This window comes from Cervus canadensis, chromosome 10 (assembly GCF_019320065.1).
Source record: "Cervus canadensis isolate Bull #8, Minnesota chromosome 10, ASM1932006v1, whole genome shotgun sequence".
NCBI classification, from domain to species: Eukaryota; Metazoa; Chordata; class Mammalia; order Artiodactyla; family Cervidae; genus Cervus; species Cervus canadensis.
This window is the reverse complement of record NC_057395.1, coordinates 65340180-65350920: the sequence shown is the minus strand read 5'-3', so window position 1 is coordinate 65350920 and position 10741 is coordinate 65340180. Positions and strand designations below refer to the sequence as shown.

Genomic DNA, 10741 nt, shown 5'->3' with positions numbered 1-10741 from the left:
GCCAGAGACGGTTTCTGGCAGGGCAGACCATGCACAGCCTGGTGGGTCTTTTAATCAAGAAATGACGTGATCTGATTTGTGACTTTAAAAGATGACTTCAATAACTAATGATTCTTTGTGACCCCACAGACTGTAGCTCACCAGACTCCTCTGTTCGTGGAATTCTCCAGGCAAGAGTACTGGAGTGGGTAGCCATTCCCTTCACCAGGGGACATTCCTGACCCAGGGAGCAAACCTGAGTCTCCTGCAAAGCAGGCAGATTCTTTACCATCTGAGCCACCAGGGAAGCCCAACCAGCGAGGAGCCAAACACTAAAGATTATATACTTGATAATTCTATTTATGTGAAATTCAGAGATCTCCCCAAACTAACCAGTAGTGATGGAAATCAAAACTGTGGTCTTGGAGCTGAAGGGCTGGAAATGTCCCGTATCCTGATGTTATCAATAGATGGGAGGTACAAAAATGCAAGAAGTTGTCACAATATATACATAAGATTGGTACACTTCATGGAGTAACTAGACTATTTGTGCACCATACACCTCAATGAAAAAGCAAAATAAAACTTAAAATCACTAACATTTTTATTGGTTAACATTATTTTTTTTTTTTTGCAAGTAATAACATCACTTTATTTTAACTGAAGTTAAGAACAAAAGCTGGCCACATTCAGAGTTTAACAGGCCTCCTCCAGATGGTTAAACCCTTCTTCTCTTTCTTGGCTAATCATCTCCTAAATTCTAGCAATTCCCACAAGTTCTCTGGAACCACCTGAAACTGTCCTTTAAGGAGACCCACCACACCACCACGTGGCGAAGCTTCACCAAATGCACCGCTGGACACACCTCACTGGATATCATCATCGTCAAAGAGATCTTCAAAATCATTGAAAAAGTCTGCGTGAACTGCCTTTTCATTGGCTGCTAAGTCCATCAGGAGCCCAGTGCTGCCTCCTGCCTCGTCCAGGTCCACATACGGCCCGGCGCCCTCGGGAAACATCTCGTCCACGGCCGGCTTCATTTTCTCCCGCAGTCCCGGCGTCCCCAGCTCACTTCCGGCCCGCTCAACATTATTTTTTAAAGTAAGGATTATCGAGATATAATTTTCATGCAATCACACCTCCCCCTTTAAAGTATGTAGTTGGATGAGTTTTGACAGATGCATACGCCAGCTTAACCACCACAAACAAGATATGGGAGATTTCCAGCCCCCTCCTAAAGGTGCTCTGTGACCCTCTGCAATTGATTCCCACCTGTCCTCCACATCCCTGAGCTCTAGCTCCTGGCAACCATTCATTTCTGTGCTTAGAGTCTGGCCTTTTCCAGACTGTCATTAAATGGAATCATTTAGCATTTAACCTTTTGAGTCATCTGCTTCTTTCACGAAGCAGAATACTTTTGAGATTTAACATGTTGTTGGGGACAAGTTATTTCTTTATTATTATTTATTTATTTTTGGCTGTATTGGGTCTTTGTTGCTGCACACGGGCTTTCTCTAGTTGGCAAGCAGGGGCTACCCTCTAATTGCAGTGCACAGGTTTCTCATTGCGGTGACTTCTCTTGTTGGAGAGCATGGGCTCCAGGGGCGTGGACTTCAGTAGTTGTGACATGCGGGCTCTAGAGCTCAGGCTCAGTAGTTGTGGCTCATGGGCCTAGTTGCCCCACAGCACATGAAATCTTCCCAGACCAGGGATTGTATCCGCGTTCTGTGTATTGGCAGGTGGATTCATAACCACTGGACCATCAGGGAAGTCCAATAGTTTGTCTTTTTATGGCCGAGGCATTTGCCTAGTATGGATGTACTGCAATTTATTTATCCATTTGCCAACTGATGAACCTTTGGGTTGTTTCCAGTTTGGGACAGTTTCCCAGTTTGGACAAACACTTGCAGATAGGTCTTTGGTATACCAGGGTTTTCATTTCTCTTGAAATACATTAGTATTGGGATGATCAGGATCTGTGATAAGCACACTTTAATGTTGTAAGACACTGCCACAGTGCTTTCAAAGTCGTTTCCAGGTACTAAATACATTATCTCATTTTCTTCTCAGAATAGGTGAGGAAAGTGAGGTTCAGAGAGGCGGAGCTATTGCCCAAGGCTTCCCTGGTTTTTCAGATGGTAAGGAATCTGACTCAGTGCAGGAGACAAGGGTTCGATCCCTGGGTCGAGAAGATCGCAGGGAGAAGGGAATGGCAACCCACTCCCATATTCTTGCCTGGAGAATTCCATGGGAAAAGGAGCTTGGCATGCTACAGTCCAGACTGAGAGACTTTTTCATTTTTCATTTCCCAGGAAGCGCTAATGATAAAGAACCTGCTTCCCAATGCAGGAGACTAAGAGACCCGGAGTTTGATCCCTGGGTGGGGAAGATCCCCTGGAGGAAGAAATGGTAACCCACTCCAATATTCTTGACTGGAGAATCCCACGGACAGAGGAGCCTGGCGGGCTACAGTCCATAGGTCGCAAAGAGTCAGACACGACTGAAGTGACTCAAGCTCCTCCAAAGAGGCTGCTCTCACGAGAAGGGCTGGTGGGTGAGGGCTGTTTCACCCAGAGCCAAACTCAGACAAGGTCCAGACTAAAACTTAAAGCGTGACAGAGGAGATGGCAGCAGACCGTGTAACCCCTCCAAGTAAGAAAATAATGAAAGGAGAAAGAAGAGCCAGGCGACATGAAAGCGGAGAAAATTGTCAGCTACAAGCCAAGCATTAATTCATTTGAAGTCAGCCGTTTGCCTCTGCTCCCAAGTCCCTTGGTCCTCTGGCAAGTTTTCAAATTAAAGCGCTGAAGATTCCCTCCCTCCCCTGAACCCCCAGATGATGAGGGCTGGCAGGGCAGGGGGTTGGGGCCAGAATATTGTCTGGAACTAGCAAACCAGAACCCCCACCTTACCCCCAACCTCAGATAGAACCTGGACCCCCACTGGCTGGGAGGTGGCCTCCCCCAGCCCGAGACAGCTCTGACCCCCGCAGGGCCACAGGGGGAATGGAGGTTAATGAGATTTTGATGAACCTGCAGTTTCCATTTTGCGAGGGAAAAGGCTCAGACCCTCACTAATTAAAGGGAACTGACCTGTAAAATGAGTCTGGGGATGAATGACAGGGCAGGAGGGCCAGATGAGGGAGGAAGGGAGGAGAAGGGAGACACCAACAGCCTTGTCAACACAATCCAGTCTGATGAGGGGAGCAGGCCCAGAGACTGGAAGGGATTTGCCCAAAGACACACAGCAAATCAGACTAGACTTGGATCCTGAAAGAGGTAAGGAGAATGGAGGGGGAAAAACTAAAAACATGTAGATAGACAAACAGACTGAAAGAGACGTAATAGAATTCAACCGGCTGCACCTTCAATAATGTCTAACCGTCCCTGCAAACTATGCTAAATATTAACACCTGTCAACCCATCATCTCATCTAATCCTTACAACTCCAGGTTGTGCTCAGTCGCTCAGTTGTGTCCAACTCGTTGCAACCCCAAGGACTGTAGCCTGCCAGGCTCCTCTATCCATGGGACTCTCCAGGCAAGCATGCTGGAGTGGGTTGCCATCTCCTTCTCCAGGGGATCTTCCCAACCCAGGGTTCAAACCCATGTCTCTTGTGTCTCCCGCCCTGGCAGGCGGGTTCTTTACTAGTAGAGCTACCTGGGACTTCAGAGATAGGTATTATCATGCCCATATGTGGAAACTGAGGTTCAGAGAAGTTAAGCAACCTGCCCAAGAGCACACAGCCAGCCAGGTCTACCCAACCCCATGCCCTTAGTCACATCCCCTACGCTTGGGGTGGCCCTGGGTCCCAGCTCATACATGCTGTTCCAGTTTTAGTATTAAAACACCCCTTTCACTGTCCGAAGTGACTCAGTTTAAGCCAAATATTATATAACCTCTCTACCTAGGCTGCATCTTATAAATTGCTTCCTGTGAGACCTGCATAGCCCAGGATCCAACACACAAATAGTCAAACCTAGACACATAGGCTATTCTGTCATGTCTCAGAAATGAGGCCAAGAGCACAGTGGTAAGAAACTTTAGCTCTGGAGCTAGCCAAACTGAGGCTCAAACCCAGCAGTATGACTTTGGGTTAGTCACTTGCCCTCTCTGGGCCTCAGTTTGTTCTTCTGGAAAGTGGGGATAACCATGGTTACTCCCCCAAGTTATGGAAATGATATGAAGAGAGCAGTATAAAGTACCAGTGCATGTTTGCTATAACTTCATGGTACATCTACAATGTTAGCCTACCCCCTTTCTATTGCACCCTGTGCATTTCCATAGCATATAATTGGTTTGTGTTTGCTGAGCTTGTTTACAGACCTTTCTCTCATGACTCACCTGGCAGTTCCCTGCCCCAGGACCTTTGCACATACTGGGGCTTTTCATTTGCCTGTTTAACTTAAAATCGTGTGCTGGCCATCATGCTAAGCATATTGCATATATTAACTTACTTCATCCTCACAATAATCCTGTGTTTATAAATGAGGAATCTGAGGCATGGAGGGGTCAGTCACCTTGTCCACAATCACAAAGCTGGTTAGCAGCAGAACTGGGATTTGAACCCAATCAGCCTGACTTAAGGATCAACCCTATATAGTACCTCCCTCTGTCCAGAAGGTGCTCCCCTACTCCTACCACTGACCCCTTCACTGCCTGTGCCTGAATAACTCCTACCCACCCTGCCTTTGCTGGAATATCACTTCTTCCAGGAGACACACTGATTACTCAGCCTAAATCACATTTCCCACCCCTGCCCACGGGATAGTCACTCATCCCACTCTTTCCCTTCTTTCAGAGCTGAATTCAGTTTGTTATTCTCTATTTATGTGCTCATTTGTCTTCCTCACTAGACAGCTGTATTCCAGGAGGGCAAGGACCATTTTTGTGCCCCAAGCATCGAGCAACAGACATATGGTAAGTCTTCAATAAATATCTGTTGAAGGGAGGAATAAAGGAAAGGAAGAAGGAAGGAGGAATTAGAAACCCCCTAAGGACTGTCAGCTGTCCCTGACAGTGTTTTATTGTCCCCAGAGCCTGGCCCAGGGTCTCCAAGCACACAGGAGTGCTCTCAGTGGTTGTTGACCCCAACTATATCGGCCACCGTGGCCAACCCCCCCCACCCCCTTGGGCCCTGGGGCTGTGGGCAGCCAGCCCTCTTCAGCCACCAGCATTTCCCCTCTGGCTACACCCGCCTCCCCCGACACCCGACCCCCTCCCTTCCCCTTCTCCCCTCTTCTTCGCCTTTCTGAGATGAAGCAGTGAAATGATTTTTCTACTTGAGCAGTTTTCAATTTAGATTAAGAAAAATGTGGTCTGCAGTCACTCGGCAAAAGGCCATGGCAGCCCCGTCCCTTCCGGGACTAGGGGTTTCTCAGCCATTGACAGCAGAGATGGTTCTGGAGAGGGGGATATGGAGGGGACTTCCCAGCCCCTCTGTGTCTCCTCAACACTCATCCTCGTCACTTGGCCTCCTCCTGCCTTCTTGGGTAAGAGACCAGTGTCCAGAATCAAATAGAACTGATTGTTGGGTTCAGGGTGGGTTCAGGCTCTAACCCATGCATACTGTGTGACCTTAGGCAGGTTCTGTACCTCTCTGAGTCTTCTTGTTTCATCCAGAAAGTGGGTCAATGGTAAACCCTCTAATTTGGTCCCTACCTCCTATTAGATCAAAAGGCTCCCTCTTAGCCTTCCAGACTGTGGAAGAATAAATAGCAAGGACAACATGAGTACGTTTAGCTGGGCTATGCCAAGGTGGACAGAGCCTCAGAAACCCCAGGGCCAGAGCAGACAGCAGGAGAAACATGCTGATGGCAAGGGAGGCTTGAACAGCACAAGAATAGATGGAAGTTTCTAAAGAGGCCTCCAAGGAGCCAGAGGTAAACTAGGGCCAAAGACAAGGGTGGGTCAGCCAGCAGAGGAGGAAGGAGGCAGAACTCTGGGACCACTTAACTCCCTCCTAATTCTGAAATCTTTATGCCTGGGATAAATTTTGTACTGCTTGTTAATGTCGCCTTTTGAAATGGAAATGTTTTTGTTCATCTGGGTAAATAAAGGGCATATATTAACCCTAGTTACCGGCACCAATTCTGGAGTCAAGAATACCTGGGTCTCATTGCCTGCTCCTCCCTTCAGTAGCTGTGTGATCTTAGGCAAGTTGCTGAACTTCTCTGAACCTCTCCAAAATACGTAATTTTCACTGCTCTGTTTCTTAGGTTTGGTTTTTTGGTAAATCAACTTTACAAAAATGGTGTAACTTAACAAATGATAAAATGTACACATTTTAAGTGTACATTTCCACGAGTTTTGACAAATGAATATCCATGTATTACACCTAGGTAACTGCCACTCTGATCAAGAAACTGAACATCTTGATTATACTAAAAAGTAATTCTCTTGTGCCTCCTTCTGAGTCCTTTTAATGTAAAAAATAATAGGTTCTGCAGGCCCCATGATAACACATCTTGGCATCAAAATAAACATCCTAGGACGTCCCTGGTGGTCCAGTGGTAAAGAATCCACTTGCCAACGCAGGGGACATAGGTTCCATCCCTGGCCCAGGAAGATCCCACATGCCGCGGGGCAACTAAAGCCTGTGCACCAGAACTGCTGAAGCCTGCGTGCCTAGAGCTTGTGCTCTGCAACAGGGGAAGCCATTGCAATGAGAAGCCCGTGCACCGCAGCTAGAGAGTAGCCCCCGCTCCACAAAACTAGAGAAAGCTCAAGCGCAGCCATAAACAAAGAAATAAATTTTAAAGAAAATAAACATCCCAGGAAGGTGTGTGGTGTTTACACTGTGATTCTGCCTCTCTGCTCCCCACCCCCACCTTCACACACACAGATACACACACACACACACACTGTCGGGGAGACCCAGAAGCACTCGATTCAAGCCCAGAGTCACAGGATTCAAGGTGGACTCCCCCAGGCCAACTGCCAGTGGTGAGTCACTAGACAGCCCAGCCCTCCCTCCACAGACGGCCAACTGACAACTGGCCTCCCCGGGGCCACTCGCCACGTGTCTTTGTATCTGACACCTGCAGGAGCTGGGAGCTGCTCCAGGGAGGGCACCTGGCTGTCGCCTGTCATCAACCACTGTGTCTTCCGTGCCCCGAAGGGGCCTGGCGCACAGTAGGTGCTCCATAACTAGGAGTAGAATGAATGAATGAGGAGAGGGACGGCCAGCCTGAGGACCCCTGACGAACAGTGAGGATCTTCGTACACCTACCCGAGTGTTGCCCAAACATCTGCCCTTCAAGTCCGACTTTCACAAGAACCAGGCACTATTATTTAATATTCTTTAAATTGGCTCAATTAGTTTTTACTCTCTCTGTGTTTGCTTTGCCTTAAGCAACCATGAAATCGTGGTTTGATTTGATTTGTATATATAACTTTCCATTTTAATGTAATTTTTTTTTTTTACTGTGCCTTGGGACTTGTGGGATCTTAGTTACCTGACCAAGGATGGAACCCCAGGCCCTCAGCAGTGAAAGCAGAGTCTTAACCACTGGACTGCCAGGGCATTCCCTAATACGATTTTAAGCTTTACAGAAAAGTTGCAAAGAACATCCATACAGATGTTTTTTCACCAAGATTCACCAGTAATACACATTTTTCCCCATTTGATTTATCTTTGTCTCTCTTTCTAACTTACATCTGCATCACGTGTGTTAGTTGTTCAGTCGTGTCCAACTCTTTGCGACCCCATGGACTGCAGCCCACCAGGCTCCTCTGTCCATAGAGTTCTCCAGGCAAGAATACTGGAGTGGGTTGCCACTTCCTTCTCCAGGGGATCTTCCCACCTAGGGATCAAACTTGGGTCTCCTGCATTGCAAGCAGATTCTTTACCGTCTGAGCCACCAGGAAAGCCCTACATCTGCATGGTTCTATTTTTTTCTAGTACACCTTAACATAAACCCTATACTACATTGCTATTAAAAAAAAATAAAATAAAACTTATGGGACTTCCCTGCTGATCCAGTGGTTCAGAATTCTCCTTGCAATGCATGACATGTGGGTTCGATCCCTGGTCATGGAACTAAGATGCCACATGCTGTGGGGCAACTAAGCCTGTGAGCCACAACTAGGAAAGCCTTCACGTCACAACAAAGACCCAGTGCAGCCAAAAGATAAATAAACAAAATTTTAAAAAACAATAAAATTTTTTAAAAGAAAAATATGTGTTGCCCTCCTTACCAGGTCCCTCCCTGCAAAGGACGGTAGCTCCTACCTCACGGCCACCAGGTTTGGCCACGTGGCCTGCTTTGCCTCCTGAATTGTAAGCAGAAATGTCTCTGTCACCTCTGCACGGAAGCTCTCACACCATCACGTGGTTCCACCATTGTTCCTCTCCGGCTGCCACATTACCAGCAGCGTTGTGGGCAGGGGCGGCCCCTTTAGCTTCATCTCAGAATGGTGTTATGGAGTAGAATCAGAGCAGACCCGGGGCTGACACACAGTGTGAACTAAAAATAAAACCTCATTGTTGAAAGCTGTTGAGGTTTGGGGGAGGGTCATTTGTCACCACAGTATCACATTATTTAAGCTGACTGATATAAATGCATCACTATTAAAATGAAAAATGTTTCTACACCACGTGCAAATACACAGCAAATTTGAAAAACGTGGAGTTGGCCACAGTGGCCCCGAAAGGTATGGCTTAATAACCCACGTAATAAAGAAGGAAACCGAGGCTCGCAGGGGCTAAGTTGTTTGCCCAAAGCCTCTCAGTCAGGGAAGACAGCAGAGACAATTCTGGGTACTGCTGTCTGGCCTCGGTTGAGGGAGAGGCAATGGAATTGTCCTTTGGCAAATCAGTTCTGTCAGGGATCTTTCTCCTGCACAATAATCTCTCCTTTCAGAGCCCCTTTCTTCTGCCCATGGTTCCCCAAGACCAGCAGGAACCATTCCTGATCCCATCTTCTTGAAGCCAAATGCCAGGTGAGCCCCTTGAAGGAGTTAGCTGCTAACTAAAGGTGTTAACTGCTAATGAAAGTGCCAGCACTAACTAAGGTATTAGCTAATAAGCATTAACACCTCTCAAGGTGTTGGCATATTAATAAGGAACTTCAGGAGAATCCAAACAATTTCAAGAATCAGAGGAACAGAGCTCAAAAGGTGGCAGAATAATTCAGTTCCACAGTTCTTCTTGCCCCTATTACAAGCTGGGCCCTGAGCTAAGACCTGCATCTAATACAGTGTATATATATAAAGCTTTGTAGTATGCATGATGTTCAATAGTCTGCAAAGCACTTCAGTTTACAAGCCACTTTCTTATTCATCATCTCCCTTACTCTTCCCATCAGCCCAGTGAGGGAAGTTTTGCTACCTCCAACCTGCCAATGCAGGAGCTGAGGTTCAGAGAGTGGGAGTGACTTATTCAAGGTTACAGGCTAGTGAGTAAGGGACTGGGGTCGTCTCCTGCTCTGTCAAACTCTCAGCCTGGTGTTCCTCCCATGGACCCCCAAACCCCTAACACAAGTGAAGGAGTAACAAATAAGGACCAGAGCATTTCAGTTCACATCTGCCTTCCTCCTGGGCCTAAAGTGGACTGTGACCCCCCCAGGGAGTCACAGCCAAGGCCAAGTTCTTGGGAGACTCCTGCCTGTAGGGCCCCTCCTTTCTGCTAACTCTTGTTCATTTTTTCAAGCTCAACTCCTTTCTCAGGCATCACCTCCTCCTGGACACCTTCCCAGATGGTCATGGGCCATCTCTCTTTGAGCTCCCAACATACAGGGCATATCTTGATCCTACAGATTGCACTGGAATGATCCCTTTTCAGGTTGGAGAAATCTGTGTCCCTGTGCCAGGCATGCGGCACAGAACGGAGGAAGCTGCCATAAATGCTTGTTGAGTGAATAAATGAACAACGCCCATGGTTGGTACAGAGAACTCATGAAAGTGAACCACATTGCCAGCCCTCCCAGGAACAGATTTGCACAAACTGTAGCCATTTAAAAGTAAGAGATGAGCTATTTCAATTTCTTAAAGCCTGATTAATATTTTACTATCCAGCAGTAGTAGTTATTTGTATCTTTTTTTCTCTCTGTGTGTGTGTGAACATGTATACAGGCCATAGGGGGAGAAAAGAGGGAAGTTTCAAGATCAAATAAATTTGGAAAGCTCTGGGTTTAAGAGGGGTCTACGGGAGGACTTTTCAGAGCCTGTAAGAGTGACATTTATGGAGCATTTACTATATGCCAGGTACTGTGCTAAGAGTTTTGCATTTATTGCCTTATTCCTTTATAGTTCAATCGACCCATTAACTTATATTCTACTAGATTGTAAGTTCCTTGAGGACAGAAGTGTATTAGTTAATTAGTATGCCCAATTGATAGATGAAGGAACTGACTATAACCTTGCTACTGGTCTTCAATATAGTAACTAGTGAGCCTGGCAGATCTGCAGGGCAAAGCAGCATTTCTAGTCTTTATTTGGCTCTGAGCATCTTTTTCAAGAAGGATCTGGAAGGACAATACCTTGAGGAACATACTCTATGAAATGATACTCTAGGCTCTGCAGGCTTTAAGGGCAGACCCTGTCTTCTTTTATTTATCTCCTCAGACCATAGCACATGGAGACCGGAAGGTAGGGAGGAGGGAGAAGTCAGGGTATTCTTTCTGTTCTTTGTACTTTTTTCAGGAAGTAAGGAGAGAGAGGAGGGGTGAGGAAGAAAAAGAAAGAAAGGAATGAGGAAGCAAGGGAAAGAAAAGAGAGAAAGAAGGAAAGGGGGAAGCAAAGAAAGAAGATAAATGGATAAG

General features: G+C 46.7%; 1 protein-coding gene across 1 annotated transcript; it reads right to left on the bottom strand.

Annotated features, from left to right (window-relative positions):
* Positions 1-614: 614 nt before the first annotated feature.
* Positions 615-1059, bottom strand: LOC122448804 (COP9 signalosome complex subunit 9). The gene has a single exon (XM_043480430.1). The coding sequence runs from the start codon at positions 1017-1019 to the stop codon at positions 846-848; it is 174 nt and encodes a 57-aa protein (XP_043336365.1). The 5' UTR covers positions 1020-1059; the 3' UTR covers positions 615-845.
* Positions 1060-10741: the final 9682 nt, after the last annotated feature.